This window comes from Mandrillus leucophaeus, unplaced genomic scaffold, assembly GCF_000951045.1.
Source record: "Mandrillus leucophaeus isolate KB7577 unplaced genomic scaffold, Mleu.le_1.0 Scaffold56, whole genome shotgun sequence".
NCBI classification, from domain to species: domain Eukaryota; kingdom Metazoa; phylum Chordata; class Mammalia; order Primates; family Cercopithecidae; genus Mandrillus; species Mandrillus leucophaeus.
This window is the reverse complement of record NW_012106030.1, coordinates 6,550,973-6,570,198: the sequence shown is the minus strand read 5'-3', so window position 1 is coordinate 6,570,198 and position 19,226 is coordinate 6,550,973. Positions and strand designations below refer to the sequence as shown.

At 45.4% G+C, this 19,226-nt stretch overlaps 1 protein-coding gene across 1 annotated transcript in view; it reads left to right on the top strand.

Moving 5' to 3' along the window:
- Positions 1-19,226, top strand: part of GPLD1 (glycosylphosphatidylinositol specific phospholipase D1) — a 75,472-nt gene that overhangs the window by 53,374 nt on the left and 2,872 nt on the right. The window contains exons 15-24 of the mRNA XM_011998202.1: positions 2,348-2,458; positions 4,031-4,105; positions 4,206-4,362; positions 5,243-5,384; positions 6,403-6,508; positions 6,594-6,687; positions 13,806-13,982; positions 14,365-14,525; positions 17,184-17,210; positions 17,336-17,386. Of these exons, the coding sequence (XP_011853592.1) occupies positions 2,348-2,458; positions 4,031-4,105; positions 4,206-4,362; positions 5,243-5,384; positions 6,403-6,508; positions 6,594-6,687; positions 13,806-13,982; positions 14,365-14,525; positions 17,184-17,210; positions 17,336-17,386 (1,101 nt within the window). The remainder of the gene's footprint in view (positions 1-2,347; positions 2,459-4,030; positions 4,106-4,205; positions 4,363-5,242; positions 5,385-6,402; positions 6,509-6,593; positions 6,688-13,805; positions 13,983-14,364; positions 14,526-17,183; positions 17,211-17,335; positions 17,387-19,226) is intronic.

Below are 19,226 nucleotides of genomic sequence, written 5' to 3'. Positions count from 1 at the left end.
TGGGCGCATATAGACAGGGAATAAGAGAGGAAACTGCTTCCTGTGGCTGCTAAACTCTCTCAAATACCACTTGGGTGAGAAAGGAAGTGGCTCCATGCCCTCCTCCCCCAGTGACCTTTGATAATTTCAAAGGTGGCAAGATACAGGCATGGACGAGGGATGGGAATCCTGCCCTCAGGCCCTGACTGCAGTGAGCATCTCCCTGTCCTCACTGATACAATGAAGGTTTATGATAATCTCAAGGCGTGGCCTGCTTTAAAATTCTGTGCTTCTCTAGGAATGACTGGCTGGCCCATAGGAGGGCTGAATGGTGCAGCTGATGGTGATGAAATGAACCAGTCCTCAGTGGGCAGAGCCCTGAGTTATTGGTTCCCACCCTGCCCTAGCGTGTTTTGTGTCCCCAAGCAACCTTTTCTTGTTTATCAAGTTTCTGCCTTATAGAAAGGGGCAGTGCTTATAGATGCCACTGCACACGGGTGTGGAGAGATTACCCAATAAATAATGGACGTGGGTCCTGCAACATGTGTGTTACGTGGCAAGCACCACTGTGTGAAAGGCCATTCATTGCTACGTAAGTTATGAAAGAACTGGAGAACCTGGCCCAGCGCTGTGGCTCATGCCTATAATCCCAGCACTTTGGGAGGCCAACGCGGGCAGATCATGAGGTCAAGAGATAGGGACCAGCCTGACTAATATGGTGAAACCCCGTCTCTACTAAAAATACAAAATTAACCAGGCGTGGTGGCACATGCCTGTAATCCCAGCTACTCGGGAGACTGAGGCAGGAGAATAGCTTGAACCCAGGAGGCGGAGGTTGCGGTGAGCCAAGATCACGCCATTACACTCTAGCCTGGCAACAAGAGCAAAACTCCATCTCAAAAACAGAGAGAGAGAGAGAGAGAGAAAGAGAAAGAGAAAGAAAGAATTGGAGAACCCAGTGAATTGCTTTCAGGTCTACGCTGATTCCAGACAGTAGGATAAGAAAGATATAGAAAATCCACTTTGGAAGAAAAGTGTCTCTGAAGAGATTGAGTTTTCCATCTGTAAACTGTTAAAGTGAGGATGCTAACAGTTCCTACCTTAATCCATTTGAACTGCTTGGAACAATGTCTGCAGCAGCACCGTCCTGCAGGACTTTCCGCACTGATAGGAATGTTCTGTAGCTGTGCTGTCCAGTGCGGGAGACATAAAACACAGGCTTTGAACATTTGAAATGTGGCTATTGCAACTGAGAAACGGAATTTTTATTATTTATTTATTTATTTTGTTTGTTTTGAGATGGAGTTTTGCTTTTGTCATCCAGGCTGGAGTGCAGTGGCATGATCTCGGCTCACTGCAACCTCCGCCTCCCAGGTTCAGGCGATTCTCCTGCCTCAGCCTCTGAGTAGCTGGGATTACAGGTGCCTGCCACCACACCTGGCTAATTTTTATATTTTTAGTGGACATGAGTTTCGCCATGTTGACCAGGCTGATCTCAAACTCCTCAGGTGATCCGCTCGCCTCGGCCTCCCAGAGTGCTGGGATTACAGGCTTAAGCCACTGTGCCAGGGCAGAAACTGAATTTTTAATTCTATTTAATGTTAATTACTTTTAATTTAAAGGTAACAGCCCCATTTGGCTAGGGGCTACCACCTTGCTCAGCATGGCTCTGGAACATCCTGAGTACTCAATAAATGTTAGCTACTGTTGCTGATGTTATATGATTATTATTTCATATACTTTCTTTTTTTGTTTGAGATGGAGTCTCGCTCTGTTGCCTAGGCTGGAGTGCAGTGGCACAGTCTTGGCTCACTGCAACCTCCGCCTCCCGGGTTCAAGTGATTCTCCTGCCTGGGCCTCCAGAGTAGCTGGGATTACAGGCATGTGCCACCACGCCTGGCTAATTTTTGTACTTTTAGTACAGGTGGGGTTTCACTGTGTTGGCCAGGCTGGTCTCGAACTCCTGACCTCAGGCGATCCACCCGCCTTGGCCTCCCAAAGTGCTGGGATTACAGGCGTGAGCCACCACACCTGGCCTGTTTTAGGTGCTTTCGAAGGTAAGTTTTGTGCTTAATGTGGGTCAGAACATACATGAGGCTATTTTCTACAAACCTAGAACTCATAAGAACCGACCCTTTACTTTCTGGCACCTCTGCTTCCTCTCAAGGCAGCCAGACATGCTGAAAATGTACTTGTGCAGAGCTCCCTGACTGATGTGTTGCAGATACGTTACAGCTTGCTGCTGCACCTTCAGCTTTTGGGTGGCGGGGTTGGGGGGGTCCCCAGGCCTCTCTACTCCCTGGGAGTCAGGAGTGTTCTTTCCAAGGCCGTGGCTTAGCCCAGGGGAAGTAAACTTGTGCGTCTTCAGCCCTCAGGTCGGTTTGGCTCGGCCTTGGCTGTGTTGGATTTTAACATGGACGGCGTGCCTGACCTGGCCGTGGGAGCACCCTCGGTGGGCTCCGAGCAGCTCACCTACAAAGTAAGGCTGCTGCTGGGATAGGGTTGGAGGAGAATGGGGTGGCAGGGAGGGGACTCTGAGGGAGGCCAGTGCTGGGGTGAGCCCCTGGAGCAAAGCAGACAGCCAGTGTATCAGACAGCATTTGTGAGCAGATCATCTCAGGCCCCTATGGAGTTCTTGCCGTGACCTTGAGTTACCTTGTAACACCTGCTGCTGCCTCCCTGGCCTTATTTTGGCCCTATGGTTTCCCAGTTCCACCAGGTACTTTGCTCTTTTTTTCGTCCCCCACCATGCTGAATGCCAGTAAGGGAGACAGAAATTCCAGCTAATCTGTAATTTCTGGTTATCAAAACAGCGAGGTGACTTCCCCGGACCCTTCCTCAAATGCTGGATCCCTGCCTGTTGCCTCCTTTCTTACTGAGGCAGAGATCCTGGGCCTTGGACCACAGGGTTTGCTTCCCACAGGTGCTTCCTACCACAGCAGGGCCCATGAATCCGGGCGCCATGTGTGACCGTGGAGGTCGAGGGCCCTCCCTTGTCAGCTGCCCTCCGCACACTCACCTCTTGCCCCTTCCTCCTCACACTCCATTTCTAGACATGCCAGCAGTCTGTCACATCCTGAACTCATCAGGCTGTCTCACTTTGCGACCTTTGCTCGTACAGTTTCCTCTGCTTGAAAGGCTTTTTCTCCCCTGTCTTTCTTGAGTGACAGTCACTTCTTGCGAAACTATTACCTAACTGCTGGGTGAGGCTGATACTTCTTTGTCCCCACATAGCATCCTGTGCTTGTACCTGTTACAGCCCCTTCTTCCCTGGGTGTCATAATGACCTGCATGCCAGCCTTTCAGGAGGATAGAGATTGGTCTTCTTTGTCATTGTGCACCTAGTACCTGGCTTATGATGGGAAAGAAGTGCTTGTAGAATGAATGGGGATTGAGACAGGCAAGTTATAAGAGGAACTGATTAGTAACACAGAATAAAATAGCACAGCGTGTATCCTCAGGCAGACAAGTGGTACCGATGTGGTATGTTGGCATTCAGATGTGCCATGGGTACAACAGGGTGTGGCCCGGGGGCTTCATGGAAGAGCCTGAAACTGTGCTGGTCCTTGAAGTGGGCAAGGAGTTGAGTAAGTCATTCTGCAGGCACACTGCACAATTGTGTGTGGAAGATCTTGAGTAAGACGTCATGGAGACAAAGATGTAAGTGCCATCATTTCTGCATTGCAGACTCTCATAGTCTGATGGAAGTGACAGACTTTAAAAAAATTCCTTTCAGCCCAGCAGCAATGCATAGGATGGATTTCTGTCTGTCTTCAAGCTCCCAACCATTGGGGGTGGTGATAATTTGACAAGGTCTCACTTTAATTAAAAATTTATTTTTCGTGGACCCAGAATCTCACTATGTTGTCCAGGCTGGTCTTGAACTCCTGGCCTCAAGCCATGTTCCCACTTGGGCCTCCCAAAGCACTGGGATTATAGGCATCAGCCACCGTACCTGGACCCAGAGTCAGTCCTTTTTGTCTTGCTGTTATTTAAGGTTCTTGGGTCACCACCAGAGCCTCATGTCTGTCTGCTGTTTGTCCTTATCTAGGGTGCCGTGTATGTCTACTTTGGTTCCAAACAAGGAAGAATGTCTTCTTCCCCTAACATCACCATCTCTTGCCAGGTATGTTTACCACTTTGGCCAGGCGCAGAAACCTAGAACTTACTGTATCCTAATTGCCACCAGGGCTGGGTAAAATGTGCTTTCCTGCTTTCTTCTTAAGGACATCTACTGTAACTTGGGCTGGACTCTCTTGGCTGCAGATGTGAATGGAGACAGTGAGCCCGATCTGGTCACTGGCTCCCCTTTTGCACCAGGTGGAGGGAAGCAGAAGGGAATTGTGGCTGCGTTTTATTCTGGCCCCAGCCTGAGCGACAAAGGTAGTGCCTGAGGGGGAATGGGTGGAGACCATGGCTACTCTGTGTGTCCACGCTAACTTATCCTGCATAGGGGTTTATGGCCTTTTTCCTTATTCCATATTAATTTCACCAACATTTTCTAACAGTCCGTTACTCTTAAAGATGTTCTGGCAAGTGATGTGCATAGATTCACTGAAAATACAAAAGGTGACCCACAGTTTCTAGGTAGAGAGCCAAAGAGGGCAAATCGACTATTCCCATAGTGTCTCTATGTAAAATAGAAACCCTGAGGAGGCTTTGCACCAACAGCATCTTAGTGGTGCTCTCAACAGTCCATAGCCGTTTTTGTTTGTTTGTTTTGTTTTGTTTTGTTTTGAGACAGAGTCTCACTATGTCACCCAGGCTGGAGTGCAGTAGCATGATCTTGGCTCACTGCAGGCTCCACCTCCCAGCTTCAAGCAATTCTGTCTCAGCCTCCTGAGTAGCTGGGACTACAGGCGCACGCCACCATGCTTGGCTAATTTTTGTATTTTTAGTAGAGACGGGGTTTCACAATATTGGTTAGGCTGGTCTTGAACTCCTGACCTCAGGTGATCCACCCGCCTTGGCCTCCCAAAGTGCTGGGGTTACAGGTGTGAGCCACCACACCTGGTCCAGAGTCTTTTTAAATAGCATCCTCCACTCCACAGAAGTGAACTCTAGAAATGTATTTCTCCTATGAAGTGTGAGATTCATTTTTGACACTGGGGTCCTGGGTTCAGCGCGGGAACATAAAAGACTTCTGGCAAAAGCTCAACAAAACGAATCCACTTCTATTAGGCTATGAAAGGGATGCTTTCTTTTCACCCCAGTAGTCCTCTCACTTAAAGTATTAGTAAAAAGGATGAGTTGTCTTCTTTAGAGAAACTGAACGTGGAGGCGGCCAACTGGACGGTGAGAGGCGAGGAAGACTTTGCCTGGTTTGGATACTCCCTTCACGGTGTCACTGTGGACAACAGAACCTTGCTGCTGGTTGGGAGCCCGACCTGGAAGAATGCCAGCAGGTGAGGCTGATGCTGGGGCTGGGACCCATAACCACAGGGGCAGGTACCAGCTGCTGTGGAGCCCACTGAGCATGGGACTCAGGCAGAAGGGGTAGGAAATGCTTGACCTTTGAAGGAAAAGCCAAGGCTCTGGGCAAGGTTGCAAATTCTCCTCTTTAGAAATACAAAAATACAATAGACAAGTGTGTTACTTTCTCACAGTTCTGGAAGCTAGAAGTCGAAGATCAAGGTTGAGGTCAGAGAGCTGGTTTCTCCTGATGCCTCTCTCCTTAGCTTGCAGATGGCTGTCTTCCCTCTGTGTGTGTCTGTGACGAATTCCTCACTTCTGCTTTTTTCTTTTGGGAGGAAGGGGTGAGGGTTCACTCTGTTGCAAAGGGCAGAGGGCAGTAGTAACTCACTGCAGCCTCGAACTCATAGGCTCAAGGGATCCTCCTGCCTCAGCCTCCTGAATAGCTGGGACTACAAGTGTGTACCCATGCCTAATTCATTTTTTTTTTTTAATTTAAAAACATTTCTGTAGGGATGGGTTTTTGCAGTGTTGCCCAGGCTGGTCTCAGACTGGCTCAAGTGATCCTCCTGCCTCTCCTCTTCTTTGAAAGACACCCGTTGTATTGCATCAGGGTTCACCCAAATGACCTCGTCTTAACTTAATCACCTCTTTAAAGATTCTATCTTCAAATACGATCACATTCAGAGATACTGGGGGTTAGGACTTAAGTGTAGGGATGGGAGAACCACCACTGAGCCCATAACAGTAGGTACCCCTATACCTCTATCCCAGAGAGTCTGCTGGGAGGCCTGTCAATTGGGAGCAGAATGGTGGGTGTGGCACCTGGAGAACCTGGATGTTGCGATTAACTCCGATAGTCCCCACGCTTTCAGGCCTAGGATCACAGAGACAGAGAGCCTGCTGGGAGGCCTGGATGGGGGGAGGTGCATTTCCTTTCCTTGCACCTGAGTACCTGGCCTGCTCTCAGTCTTGTGCCCTGGCAGCTAAGCCCAGTGTGCTTCATTCTAGGCTGGGCCGTTTGTTACACATCCGAGATGAGAAAAAGAGCCTTGGGAGGGTATATGGCTACTTCCCACCAAATGGCCAAAGCTGGTTTACCATTGCTGGAGACAAGGTATGGCAAGCCCTCCCCCACAGGAGAGTGGACACTCCAACGAAGCTTTCTCGCCTATACAGTATTGATAGATTGTATCTCACAGGCAATGGGGAAACTGGGTACTTCCCTGTCCAGTGGCCACGTGCTGATGAATGGAACTCTGACCCAGGTGCTGCTGGTGGGAGCCCCGACACGTGGTAGGTCACGCACCGCGACACTTTGCTTCCTTTCAGTCGTGTGGCTCCTTGTACGCATTGTATTGGAGGAAAGTTATGAGATCTGGAGCTGAACAGATCTAGATTTAAATATTTCCTTTTTTCATTAATAGCCATCTATGTAACTTTGGGGAAGTTACTTCACCTCTCAGAACTTTTGTATCACCATCTACAAAACTGAAATTATAAATATTTCAGGCCAGGTGTGGTGGCTCACACCTGTGATCCCAGCACTTTGGGAGGCCAAGGTGAGAGGATCACTTGAGGTCAGGAGGTGGAGACCAACCTGGCCAACATGGTGAAACCTCACCTCTGCTAAAAATACAAAAATTAGCCAGGCATGGTGGTGCACACCTGTCATCCCAGCTACTCAGGAGGCTGAGGCAGGAGAATTGCTTGAACCTGGGAGGCAGAAGTTGCAGTGAGCCAGGATCATGCCACTGCACTCCAGCCTGGGCAACAGAGCAAGACTTCATCTAAACAATACAATGAAATAAAATAAAAATCTATTTCAAAGGTTTGTTGAAAATGACATTTGAAAGTAACTTAATGTGTTTTAAAGCCCCTATCCCGTTGAACTTGGAGCTAGAGAAAAATTGTGTAAGTGAGTTCATTAGGAATAGGTCCACTATGAGGACCTATCTGTTTTTGTTTTTTTTTTTTTCTTTTTTGGGACAGTCTTGCTGTGTCACCCAGGCTGGAGTGCAGCAGTGCTCTTATGGCTCACGGCAGCCTTGACTTCCTGGGCTCAAGTGATCCTTGTACTTCAGCCTCCTGAGTAGCTGGGACTACAGGCATGCATCAGCCACCACACTGGCTACTTTTTTATTTGTCGTAGAGACAGGATCTCAACATGGTGGCCAGGCTAGTCTCTAACTCCTGGGCTCAAGTAATCCTCCCTCCTCGGCCTCCCAAAGTGCTGGGATTACAGGCATGATCCACTGCACCCAGCCCTGAAGACATATTTTAATAAGCTGTTATTTTATTTATGGGAAAGAGAGTCTTTTTTAAAAAAAAAAAAAACAACAAAAACTATTCCCTCCCAGATTATAAAGGTGAATTATGCTTATTGTGAAAATTTGTGAAATTACAAGGAAATATATAGAAGGAGAAAAATCACCCCTTACCCAGACATTTAAAAACTGAAGCTTATAACTATATATGATATTGTCATACCTAATTTTTTTACTTATTTTATGTCTTAAGCACATTCTCATGCTAGTAAATATTCTGCTAAAACATGATTTTTGATATCTACATTGCATTTTTTTCATGCCAACATTTACTAACATCACCCTGTTGATGGAATTGTAGGTTTGTTTCCAGTGTTACACTATTGTGAATAAGGAATTATTGAACACTCATGTACCTCATCTTTGACTGCCTTTCTGATTCGTTTTTGGATAGATTCCTGGAGATGGAATTCCTGGAGTAGAGGATCTAATCTTTCTAAAAGCTCTTGTTATATATAATCAAACTATTTTTCAGAAAGATTTTTGTTTCATGCAATATGGGAAAGATTTGAATAATAGGCAGAAGTGGATCAGGCAGGCGGGGTATGGTGGCTCACTCCCGTAATCCTAGCACTTTGGGAGGCAGAGGTGGGTGGATCACTTGAGGTTGGGAGTTAGAGACCAACCTGGCCAACATGGTGAAACCCTGTTTCTACTAAAAATACAAAAATTAATCAGGTGTGGTGGCGGACACCTGTAATCCCAGCTACTCCAGAGGCTGAGCCACAAGAATTGCTTGAACCCGGGAAGCAGAGCTTGCAGTGAGCCGAGATTGAGCCGCTGCACTCCAGCCTGGGCGACCGAGCGAGACTCCGTCTCAAAAACAAAAACAAAACAAAACAACAACCAAAGAAAACAGTTTCTTTTGCTTTAAGTTTTCATTTCTACATGTGTCCTCCTTCGTTCAGTCTTGTAGTGACGGTCTCAAGCAGTAACAGTAGTAATTGCTGTAATGAGCCCAAGAATTTGAGGCCAGCCTGGGCAATATGGGGAGACCCCATTTCTACAGAAAAAAAAAAAGCTAGGCATAGGCATGGTGATGTGCACGTGTAGTTCCATCTACTCAGGAGGCTGAGGTGGGAAGATCACTTGAGCCCAGGAGTTCAAGGCTGCAGTGAGCTATGATTGCACCACTGCACTCCAGCCTGGGCAACAGAGTGAGACTCCATTTATTAAAAAAAAAAAGAAAAATAGAAAATAAGTTTAATTATAACTTTTATATATGTATATAATGTTAATTTATAACATATAGGTATATAAGTATACTACATATAAATGTTATATATACCTATTATATATACATATTACATACATATATGTGTGTATATGTACATATAATGTATACAGATTATATGTGGATATGTATATCTATAATATATATGCCTATCTATAATATATACATGTGTATCTATAATATATACATATGTGTATCTATATGAATTATATATAAATGTATATATTAGATATAAATATATATAAATTAATGTCACAATCAGGTTATTGTTATTGATATATTTCGCCCACATTGTTCAGATGTTCCCATTTTTACTTGTATTTTACTTGTATTTCACCCACGCAATTTGTGGGGCCCAGTTCCAAATAAAAATGCAGGGCCCCTTGTTAAACAATTGTTGAGAATTTCAAGTCAGAGACCGGCCAATGTGAAGACAGGCATAGGACCTTTAGACATGCAGTGCCTGTGTGACCATACGGGGCACACGCCTTGCGTACTGTACAGCTTTTCAAATCTGGGAATCAGGTTAGACACAGCTTCCCTCATTTCCTAATCTACAGCAGTTTTTGCATAGTACCTGCGTTTTATCACAACCATCCCCGAATATGCAGCTTTGCAAAGATGTGGCATCACTGAAAGGAATGCAGGGCTCTCATGTCGTAACTGTGACTGGCCTCCACCTAGTAGTTCATGTGGTGTCAGATGTCACTATTACCTTTGAAATTTCAAAATATCGACAGCATCTCTGCGAGTTCACTGAAGCGCTTCAGTGTGCAGTTTGGGAATCACAGCTGTAAGGCACAGATTAATCTAAATTGGAGAATTTTGATCTACTTTTTTTTTTTCTTTTTGAGACAGAGTCTCACTCTCTTGCCCAGACTGGAGTGTAGTGGCGTGATCTCAGCTCACTGCAGCCTCTGCCTCCCGGGTTCAAGCAATTCTCCTGCCTCAGTCACCTGAGTATCTGGGAGTACAAACGTGCACCACCATGCCCAGCTAATTTTTTTTTTTTTGATATTTTTAGTAGAGGGGGGTTTCACCATGCTGGCCAGGCTGGTCTCGAACTCCTTACCTCAGGTGATCTGCCCACCTCGACCTCCCAAAGTGCTGGGATTACAGGCATGAGCCACTGCGCCCAGCCACTACACCATTTTATATCAGATACTTGAGCATCTGTGGATTTTGGTATCTGTGAGAGGCCCTGGAACCAATCCCTTGTGGATACTGAGGGATGGCTGTATTATTTATAGTAGTGAAAAGCTAGAAATAGCCTAAATGTGAAAAGAATCAGATTTAAAATTTTATAATCCACAAAATCTCCATTTTGTTTAAAATGTGTGTTTATAGATATCTCTCTACCTACCTACCTATCTCACTCTCCACAAAGAAATATATATTATATAAATTTTCTTCTTTATGCTTTTTTTAAATAGATGGAGTCTTGCTATATTGTCCAGGCTGGCCATGAACTTCTGGGCTCAAGTGATCCTCCTGTCTTAGGCTCACAAGTAGCTGGGACTACAGGCATGTGCCACCACACCTGGATTATGCTTTTTTTTTTTTTTTTAGTATTTTTCATACTTTTGATAATGATGAAATATAGAAGATCTTCTTGACATCTTCATAGTTTTGACTATTTTGCAGTAATCCTGAAAGCTGGTGACATTAAGTAACTTATAGTTGATAATTTTTCTTTTTCTTTTTAAGTAATAGGGTCTTGCTCTGTTGCCCAGTCTGGAGTGCAGTGGTGTGACCACAGCTCACTGTAACCCTGAACTCCTGAGGTCAAGTGATCCTCCCGCCTCAGCCTCTTGAGTAGCTCAGACTACAGGCACATGCCACTGATGCCCTATTTTTTTGTAGTGATAGGGTCTCTCTGCATTACCCAGGAAGGTCCATGAGCTCAAGTGATGCTCCTGCCTCAGCCTCCCAAAGTGCTGGGATTATAGGCATGAGCCACCGTGTCCAGCAGGTTTATAGTTTTTCTGAGACGCGAGTATGAACCACGTCGCAAGATGATATCCTCTTTCCTGTGGTTTTCAAGAGTAGAGTTGGTGAGATGCACCTATGTATTACAATAGCTCTGTTGTTTTCTGCTCCCTCCACTGGAAGAAAAGTTCCACTTGAGAAGTAAAATACTTGTGTGTGTTTATTTAAAAAATACCTGCCACCCCCGCAACCCAAACACAACCCTAGGGGCTAGTGCTTATGGCAGAAATGAAGACAATGTGGAGGTCAAAAAGATAATGGTCCTTAATTCGAAGATATAACCATTACAGATGGACTTCTATGTTAACTAGAAGGTATAAGCATTACAGAAGGAATTCTATGTTATAGTAGCATTCTGGAATTTGAGAATTCATAAAGGCCTCTGCTACATGTAGCCCTTTTAAAAGCCAAAGTTCTTCAGGATTATTTTCATTACTAAAATAATATAGAAATGCCTACAACATTACCTTGAGTTTTTTCTCCTTAATTGTCTAAATGTGTATGATAATCCATTGTTTGATTTGCATGATTGAGAGGGTGAGGTGTTTTGAATGACTGAAATTTCCAAGTGTCTAGATTCTTCTATTTTAATTCTGAAGAATTAAAAAAGCACTTTGATGAAATTATTTTAAATTATATACTTCTCTTCTTTAACAGACTGTGATGCATGTTAGAGATTTGGGAGTATTGATTAATTACAGTTCTTCCTCATCCTTGCGCATTTCAAATCATTTGTGAAATAGATTCATGAATCATTCAGAGGGATATCAAAATATGTACCTGTGAAGAGCTGACATAGTTGGATTAGAGAACACAGTCTCAATGGGCAGCCCTATTCAGGTTAATTCTTGCTCCAAAAGCTGGACCTTGGGGTGACTTCTCTGAGAATCTCCCACGTGCAGTGGGGCCAGTGTTCATCTTGTCAGTGGCAGAGCCAGAGAGAAGCCTCAGGTACCCTCCTGCCTGTGGAAGGACTGAGGCAGGGAGTAGACAGAGAGCTGAAAGTATTACTGTATTCCTGGGCGCTCCAGGGAGCTCATGGTCCCTTTAGGAAGCATGAAAAGAAGGGGAATGTGGCCAGGTGCGATGGCTCATGCCTGTTGGGAGGCCAAGGCAGGCGGATCACGAGGTCAGGCGATCGAGACCATCCTGCCTAACACGGTGAAACCCCATCTCTACTAAAAATACAAAAAATTAGCCAGATGTGGTGGCGGGCACCTGTCATCCCAGCTACTTGGGAGGCTGAGGCAGGAGAATTGTTTGAACGCAGGAGGCAGAGCTTGCAGTGAGCTGAGATCACGCCACTGCACTCCAGCCTGGGCAACAGAGTGAGACTCCGTCTCAAAAAAAAAAAAAAAAAAAAGGAATGAAGATTTTCTCTCATTTCAACTTTTCTTGATATTTTGGGCTTTCACTCTGAATATTAACTATTGTACTTTGTTGGCACGTTGTTTTCTTAGGAGACATTGTGTTAGGTCAGGTTGTTTACCCTACATCAGAAAGCTCCAGCTTGCTGAGCTTTTAAAAGTGTTTCTTATTTCCTACTGTTTTCTAGCTGTTATTTCTGACTGTTGTTGCTGACTTTGCTTTGGGCCCTCAGTGACTTCTAGTGGACAGTTTCCTGTAAACAAGGCACAAGTTTGTCTGAAAAAACAGGTCAAATTAGCTCAGTTTTACACACAAAACTCAGTGGATGCTGACGTGAGATCGTATCCACGCACTGACGCTTTGCCAGCGTACAGCAAACTTCTCAGAGGGCCACCAGCCCCGCCAACCCACAGGTGCCATTTATATTTCTGAAATCAAAGCTCTGTTCCAAATAACAAAGTTTACAGCGAAATTCCAACAACTAGCTTTGAGTTCTTTCAAAATTCATTAATTCAAAAAACACTTTATTAAATACTTGTACAGAACCAAGCACCATGCTAGTGACAGTGGCTAGAGAGACAGAGCCATGACCCCATTGCTTGTGGAATGGACGCCTGATGCAGGAGACACAGGAGTGAATGCAGAGCGGTGCTGCCCTGCCATGGGTATTCGGAAGGCACTGGGCCAGCTCATGTCCACTGTAAAATGCTTACCTGAACTCAGAGGTCCTGGGGTCAGGACACAATCACTTGACCATGTTTTGTGGGTCCCAGCTGTCTGCAGTTCTTGTAGTTCTGCTGCGTTTGTGCCCAGAGCTAAAGTCCCACTGGACTCGGTGTTATTACGTATGGGAGCACATGGAAGCGGCCTCTGCTCTAGACCAGGGAGGTTAGGAAAGGCTTCCCAGAGGAGAGGACACCTGAGCCAAATTCCGCAGGGTGAGCAGGAGTAGCCAGCAGAGGGATATGGACGGGGGGCACGGGAGCGTATGCCTCTATTCCAGGCAGAGAGCGCATCGTGTCCAAAGGCCGAAATTGAACACATAGTTTGGGCTGTGGTTTAAGTTCATAATGATGAAGTGTGGGTGAAAGGGTTAACGGCGCTAGATCCCCAAGTGGGAGTCAGATTCTGTAAGGCCTTGTGAAGAGTTTGGACTCCATCCAGAGTCCACTTGTGTTTGGATGTGTCCGTCATGGGGGTGACCTAGGCAGTTTGTGATATGAGAAAATAAAAAGGTGGTTGTGTGGAGACTGTATTAGGGGGATATGACCGGAAAATAGAATACCTGCCTGGAGGGAAATCACTGAAGCTCTCTGGTGTTTGTGCCTTGGTGCCCCAGCTGGTTGTACCTCCCTGTCTGCCGGAGTTGACCAGCACTGAAACCAGCTGTCCTGTAGGATCCCGAGTGATCAGCGTCACTTGAGAATGGGATGCTATTCCGTGTTCTGTAATGCCTACATTTTTGTGAGGCCAGCAGGAACTGTGGTTCATTTCAGATGACGTGTCTAAGGTGGCATTCCTGACCATGACCCTGCACCAAGGCGGAGCCACTCGGATGTACGCGCTCACATCCGACCTGCAGCCTCCGCTGCTCAGCACCTTCAGCGGAGACCGCCGCTTCTCTCGATTTGGTGGCGTTCTGCACTTGAGTGACCTGGATGATGATGGCGTAGGTAAGAAAGGAACAGGACCCTTTGACAAGAATTGAGTCCCTTTGCCCAGTGGGTGGATCTCCTAATTGCATCATCTGGGCTCTGCCCTTATAATTGACAGCCCCGTGGCCCAAGGGCGTTTAGATAGATCTTGAATCAGGCGAGACCAGAGAGGGAGTTGCACTTCTGGAAGATAGTAATATGAGAATCACCTGTGGTAATTGGTATTGATGAATGAAGTAGGAAACAAAAGCCTTTGCCTTTGCCAGGGTGAAATCACGGCAGGCTAAAGGAGACACGAAGATTATTTGCAGGAGATTGGGTTAGGATCCAGTAGCAGAACAAGGAAGAGATGACAGTGAGGAGTCAAATACTTCCTTCTGTCGATTTTTATTGTTTACAGATGAAATCATTGTGGCAGCCCCCCTGAGGATAGCAGATGTAACCTCTGGGCTGATTGGGGGAGAAGATGGCCGAGTTTATGTATATAATGGCAAAGAGACCACCCTTGGTGACATGACTGGCAAATGCAAATCGTGGATGACTCCATGTCCAGAAGAAAAGGTAAAGTGTTCTATAAAATCCTATACCTTACTGGGAAAGGATCACTAATCGCTGATTCCTTGTTAACTCATGTCCACTATAAAATGCTTACCTGAATTCATACATTCTGGGGTCAGGACACCATCATCTGCCCATGTTTTGTGGGCCCCAGCTGCCTGCAGTTCTTACAGTTCTGCAAGATTTCTGCCCAGAGCTAAAGTCCCACCGGACTTGGTGTTATATAGGTTCCTGGTCACACAGCCTCCCACTGCTTGGTCAGGCACCCACAGCACAGAAGAAAGAAAACAGGCCATGGTCATTGGAGTTTCTCTTTTTAAAATAGAGACGGGTTTCTGTTCCATTGCCCAGGCTGGAGTGCCGTGGTGTGATCATGGCTCACTGCAGCCTCAGACTCCTGGACTCAGGTGATTTTCTTGTCTCAGCCTCCCGAGTAGCTAGATTACAGGCATGTGCCACCACACCCGGCTAATCTTTTAATCTTTTGTAGAGATGGAGCCTCACTATGTTGCCCAGGCTGGTACTGAACTCTTGGTCTCAAGCAGTCCTTCCACCTGGCCTCTCAAAGTGCTGGGATTACAGGCATGAGCCACCATGCCCGGCCAGCCACTGGAGTTTCATTAAAAATGGCCTGTCTTTTGCTTTTTGTTTCATTTCTTTGTTTATTCCTGTTTTGGGTGAGTTTCCTTAGGTTACATTTCCTGAGCCTAAAACATTTGGCCATTATTTAACTTTTTTTTTTTTTTTTTTTTTGAGATAGAGTCTGGCTCTGTCACTTAGGCTGAAGTGCAGTGGCAGGGTCTCAGCTCACTTCAACCTCCTCCTCCCAGGTTCAAGCCATTCTCCTGCTTCAGCCTCCCAAATAGCTGGGACTACAGGCATGCGCCACCACGCCCGGCTAATTTTTTGTGTTTTTAGTAGAGACAGAGTTTCACCATGTTGGCCAGGCGGCGATTACAGCCCAAAGTGCTGGGATTACAGGCATGAGCCACCACACCCCACTTATTTTAAAATTTTTTAAATTATTTTTTAAATTGCAAAATTAGTGAAAGTTCACTATGAAAATTTTAGAAAATACAAAATGTACAAAGAAGAGAATTAAGAATTATCTACTTAAAATTCCACTCTGCAGAGCTAATACCTGTTTACCTTTAGAGCGGATCCTGCTAGTATTTTTCCTATGACTTTAATTACTACCATTTATTGTGCATTTAGTATGCATATGCTAAGAACTGTGTATCATTTAATCCACATAAAAGTTATGAAATTAATATTATGCCCATTTACAGATTAAAAAAATTAAAGATCTTAGCTGAGTGTGGTGGCTCACACCTGTAATCCCAGCACTTTGGGAGGCTGAGGCAGGAGGATACCCTGAACCCAGGAGTTCAGGACCAGCTTGGGCAACATAGGGAGACCCTGTCTTAAAACAAAAAAATTAAAGATCAGAGAGGAAGTTTATTCAAGGTTACACTGCTAGGAAGGACGTGGCACAACAGGAATTTGTACCAAGATCTGATTCTAAAGCCTACCCGTAAGTATTACACTATGTGTGTGCATATTTTGGTTAACAATTGCGATCTTATTGTGCATAATTTGTGCATAATTTTTTAACTTTTTTTTTTTTTTTTTTTTTTTTTTAATGGAATCTCACTCTGTCATCCAGGCTGGAGTGCAGTGGCATGATCTTGGCTCAGTACAACCTCCGCCTCCCAGGTTCAAGCAATTCTCCTGCCTCAGCTTCCTGAGTAGCTGGGACTATAGGCGCACACCACCATGCCCAGCTAATTTTTGTATTTTTAGTAGAGATGGGGGTTTCACCACATTGGCCAGGCTGGTCTTGAACTCCTGACCTCCAGTGATCCGCCTGCCTCAGCCTCCCAAAGTGCTGGGATTATAGGCGTGAGCCACTGCGCCTGGCCTTAACCTGATTTTTTTTTTTTTTCTTTTTTACCTACCAATATGCCAAGAACATTTTCTTATGTTATCTGATATTCTTATATAATATGATATTTACCGGCTGATGAGTATTTTATCTACAGATAAACCATAGTTTATTTACCCATTATTTAAGTAACTATTATTAGTCATTTGTGCCATTTCCAATTTTCACTGTTTTTAAATAATATTTATGGTAAAGAGTCACATAAACATTTTTATACATCTGGTTAATTTTCTGACCTGTATTTCTATAAGTAGAATTTCTGGGGTCAAAGGGCATGCACATTTGTAAGGCTAATCAAGAAATGTAGAAATGAGGCCGGGCGTGGTGGCTCATGCCTGTAATCCCAGCACTTTGGGAGGTCGAGGTGGGCAGATCACCTGAGGTCAGGAGTTCGAGACCAGCCTGGCCAGCATGGCGAAACCCCCCTCTACTAAAAATACAAAAAAAATTAGCCAGGCGTGGTGGTACACGCCTGTAATTCCATCTACTCAGGAGGCTGAGGCAGGAGACTTGCTTGAACCTGGGAAGCAGAGGTTGCAGTGAGCTGAAATCGCGCCACTGTACTCCAGCCTGGGTGACAGCGTGAGACTCTGTCTCAAAAAAAAAAAAAAAAAAAGAAATGTAGAAATGAGGGTATAAGGGTATACTTAAAATTGATTTTAGAAAACCACACAAACAGTAATAACGTTGTCTGTCTTCTCAATTTTTTTCTTCAGGCCCAATATGTATTGATTTCTCCTGAAGTAAGTATCCCTTGAAAGACTGAAGAAAGAAAAATTACCAAAACAATGCCCCTTGGCTTATTTTAAACAGATAAAGTATTGCGCTGTGTTCTCCAAAGTCCATTAACAGACAGCATGTTTTGCAGGCCAGCTCAAGGTTTGGGAGCTCCCTGATCACCGTGAGGTCCAAGGCAAAGGTGAGCCCCAGGACTTCATTTCATTGACGTTTATGTTAGTACTAAGGGTGGGATTTGGTGGTCTCACTTCTAGGTTTATTTCAGATTTTATTTTTATTTGAAAAGGAGAAGAACGCACAAAAAGAAAGTAACATTCACGTATAATCCCATCACTTTCTTGGTGGAAAGTTTCCCTTTTTACTCTTCCTGTTTTATCCTCTACAGCGGGGGTTGGGGCCAACTCGTCTGCCATCTAATTGTGTAGAGCCACGAACTAAAAATGTCAGCTCATGCTGAGATGGCTGAAAAGAAATCAAAACAGAATATCTTGTAACATTTGAAGTTTAAATGACATGGAAGCTGCAGTGCCCACACAGCTGTGGTGGAACACAGCCGGGCTCATCTGCTGTGGACTGCCGCGCTGCAGTGGCAGAACTGAGGGGTTGCTTTGGAGACTGATGCCTCACAAAGCCTAAAGTATTTATTATCTGGCCTGTTCCCCAAAATTGTTTGCTGGCCCTTGCCCTAGAAGATAACCATTGTTAATATTTTGCTATTTTCTTCCAGACTTTCAGAGTTATTTATTTATTTATTTATTTATTTTTTATACAGAAGCTTGCTCTGTTGCCCAGGCTGGAGTGCAGTGGTGCAAATTCGGCTCACTGCAACCTCCACCTCCCAGGTTCAAGTGATTTTCCTGCCTCAGCCTCCCAAGTCGCTGGGATTACAGGTGCCCACCGCCAGGCCCAGCTATTTTTTAAAAATTATTTTGTAGAGATGGGGTTTTGCCATGTTGTCCAGGCTGGTCTGAAACTCCTGGCCTCAAGTGGTCTGCCTGCCTCTGCCTTCCAACCTTCCAAAGTGCTGGGATGATAAGCATGCGCCTCTGCACCCGGCCCAGAGTTTTTCTATGACTTTAGAGATATACACACACCTTTTTTTTTTTTTTTTTAAGACAGGGTCTGGCTCTTGTCACCCAGGCTGGAGTGCAGTGGCGTGGTCTCAGCTCACTGCAACCTCTGTCTCCTGGACTCAAGTGATCCTCCAACCTCAGCTCCCTGAGTAGCTGAGACCACAGGTGTATGACACCATTCCACGCTACTTTTTGTATTTTTAGGAGACAGGGTTTTACCATGTTGCCCAGGCTGGTCTTGAACTCCTGGACTCAAGTGGTCCACCCGCCTTGGTCCCCGATTTTTTTGGCTATTACAAACAGTGCCATAGTGAGCATTCTTGTACCTGTCTGTAGCTTTTTATAAGGTGAGAATCTTAAAAGTAGGATTGCTAGATCTAAAAGTGTACACATTTTAAATTTTGAGATGGTAGATTAAAAAGTTTAACCTTGGCTGGGCGTGGTGGCTCACACCTGTAATCCCAGCACTTTGGGAGGCTGAGGCAGGTGGATCAACTGAGGTCAGGAGTTCAATACCAGCCTGGCTAACATAGTGAAACCTCCTCCCTACTAAAAATAAAAAAAATAGCCGAGCATAGTGGCGCATGCCTATAGTCTCACCTATTCGGGAGAGTGAGGCAGGAGAATGGCATGAACCTGGGAGGCGGAGGTTGCAGTGAGCTGGGATGGTGCCGCTGCACTCCAGCCTGGGCGACAGACCAAGACTGTCTCCAAAAAAAAAAAAAAAAAATGTGGGGGCCGAGCGCGGTGGCTCACGCCTGTAATCCCAGCACTTTAGGAGGCCGAGTCGGGCAGATCACCTGAGGTCAGGAGTTCGAGACCAGCCTGGCCAAAATAGTGAAACCCCATCTGCTAAAAATACAAAAAATTAGCCGAGTGTGGTGGTGGAGGCCTGTAATCCCAACTACTCGGGAGGCTGAGGCAGGAGAATTGTTTGAACGCAGGAGG